The sequence below is a fragment of the Budorcas taxicolor genome, chromosome 21, assembly GCF_023091745.1.
Source record: "Budorcas taxicolor isolate Tak-1 chromosome 21, Takin1.1, whole genome shotgun sequence".
Classification (NCBI taxonomy): Eukaryota; Metazoa; Chordata; class Mammalia; order Artiodactyla; family Bovidae; genus Budorcas; species Budorcas taxicolor.
In genome coordinates, this window is record NC_068930.1 from 22,274,253 (window position 1) to 22,276,149 (window position 1,897).

A 1,897-nucleotide genomic window follows, 5' to 3' on the forward strand; every position below is an offset into this window, starting at 1 on the left:
GTTCTTCACCAGCTCCTTTTTTTGATTCCCTATAGAGTTGTTGGGATGGAAGGCATTCACCCCTGGCTTCCTCTAAGATGCCCTCTAGGCAGCAGGTGCTTAGTGAGCCTGCAAAAATTCTGGAGCCAATCTCAAAGGGGCTGAACACCAGGTGGGGCCCTGGAATCCAGGGTCTCTGTTTTAAGACTTCTGCCCACTGGAAATAATTGACCTCTTGAGTTTTTTTTTTTTTTTAATTGAAGGGAGGGCACACTGTACACCCCCCCTCCACTCAGATAATTGAGGCCCAATGCCTAGTTACTCATGCCATCCCTGAACTCATCCAGACACACCAAGTAAGGCACTGCCAGGGGTACAGACTTGCTTTAGTAACAAGGCCCTTCCGAATGTCCAGGGTTGTGAACAGCCACAGAGAGAGGTATGTGCTGTGAAGTCAGCACCTTAGGAGGTGGGAGGGGGTGGTGGGCAGAGAAGGAGGAAATCTGATCTCGATGGACCAACAGGAAAATGGGGAGAGGAGGTCAGGACATAGGAGATGAGAAAACCAAGGATGATCAGAAAAGGGGCAAAAGCAGAAAATGTAGAAAAGATGAGAGAAGCAAAAGAAAGACAAAACAGGGTGTGAGCAAACACATAAAACAGGACAAAGAGCATATGGAGAGAAGGAAACAGAAGAGAGATGAACAGGGAAGGATGTGAGAAGGGGAGCCAGGAAGACGACATCAGAGCTCAGCACAGAAACCTCCATTGACAAGAGGGTTGATCCTCAGTCCTTGACAAAAACCTAGTGGGCTGAGATCACCAGGTCGGCCACGTAAATCAGCAGGTTGATGGCTGTCAGGATGGCCAAAGCCGGTCGATAGTCCCTGCGGCTCGAGCAGTGGGTGAGCCCCAACATGTACACGTCCCAGAATCCCTCAGGCTTATCCTTAATCTTCTTATCTACTGGGTAGAGCCAGCAGAGGACCAAAGCAGTGGAGTAGAGGAGGACGGAGAGCAGGGTCAGCTGGACGGGCAGCCTGTACTCCCAGTTGCCCAGGTTCAGCAGCGTGGCCACAGTTGCCTGGGTGAAGCAGATGCAATAGATGGCCAGACACCACTCATGAGCTGGCTCCTTCAGATGCTGGGAAGTGTTACTGATGAAGGCGAAGATGACACAGGCCACAAACATCTCCAGCACCTTCAGCACACCCTGCACAGTGTACACAGCACAGGTGAGGTCTTCGAGCTTGTAGCAGTTCCATGTGCAGGACAATTCGAAACCAAAAAGGAAACACGTAATGGAGGTGAATGTTAGGGCAGTGTTGACCTGGCTTATGAAAGGGTCCCAAGGCAAAAACTGGACTCTCTGGATAGACTGGACGAGGAACAGTGAGAGGTAGACGTGGGCGGCGAAGCAGGCATCTGTGAGGGGCATGTGGTACGAGAAAGGAAAGTGGGACTGGATATTACATAATTCAACTATGACTACGATGAGGCTTATGGGCAAAGAGAGGAACCAGATGAGCATGGCGCAGGTATTTTTGGCCTCGTAATCTACGCCCCACTTCTGAAAGCCAGGAGTCACCAGCCAGAAGGCCACACAGCTGGAGAACAACTGCAGGAGGCGGAAGCAGAACCACACCAAGGCCAAGCAGTCCTGGTCTGTGGATGTGGAACTGGTGGCCATGGTGCTGTGACGGTCAGGCAGGTCCCGGTCACCAGCTGTGGCAGTGGCCCTCACTGAAGATCCACCAGAGAAAGATCCAGATCTGGAGACGGATTGAGTCAGATGCCTGAAAACGACCCAGGGCCCGGTGACGGCCGAGGCTCAGGACCTGTAGAGTTAGAACCAATGACTCAGACACTTGGGTAACAGCACAGCCACTCCAGAATGGTTCTCCCCACCCGTCACTGG

General features: G+C 52.0%; 1 protein-coding gene across 1 annotated transcript; it reads right to left on the bottom strand.

Moving 5' to 3' along the window:
• Nucleotides 1-784: 784 nt before the first annotated feature.
• On the bottom strand, nt 785-1,669 carry LOC128066989 (myeloid-associated differentiation marker-like). The gene has a single exon (XM_052660114.1). It carries the CDS (start codon nt 1,667-1,669, stop codon nt 785-787), a length of 885 nt encoding a protein of 294 aa, XP_052516074.1.
• Between the last annotated feature and the right edge of the window lie 228 nt (nt 1,670-1,897).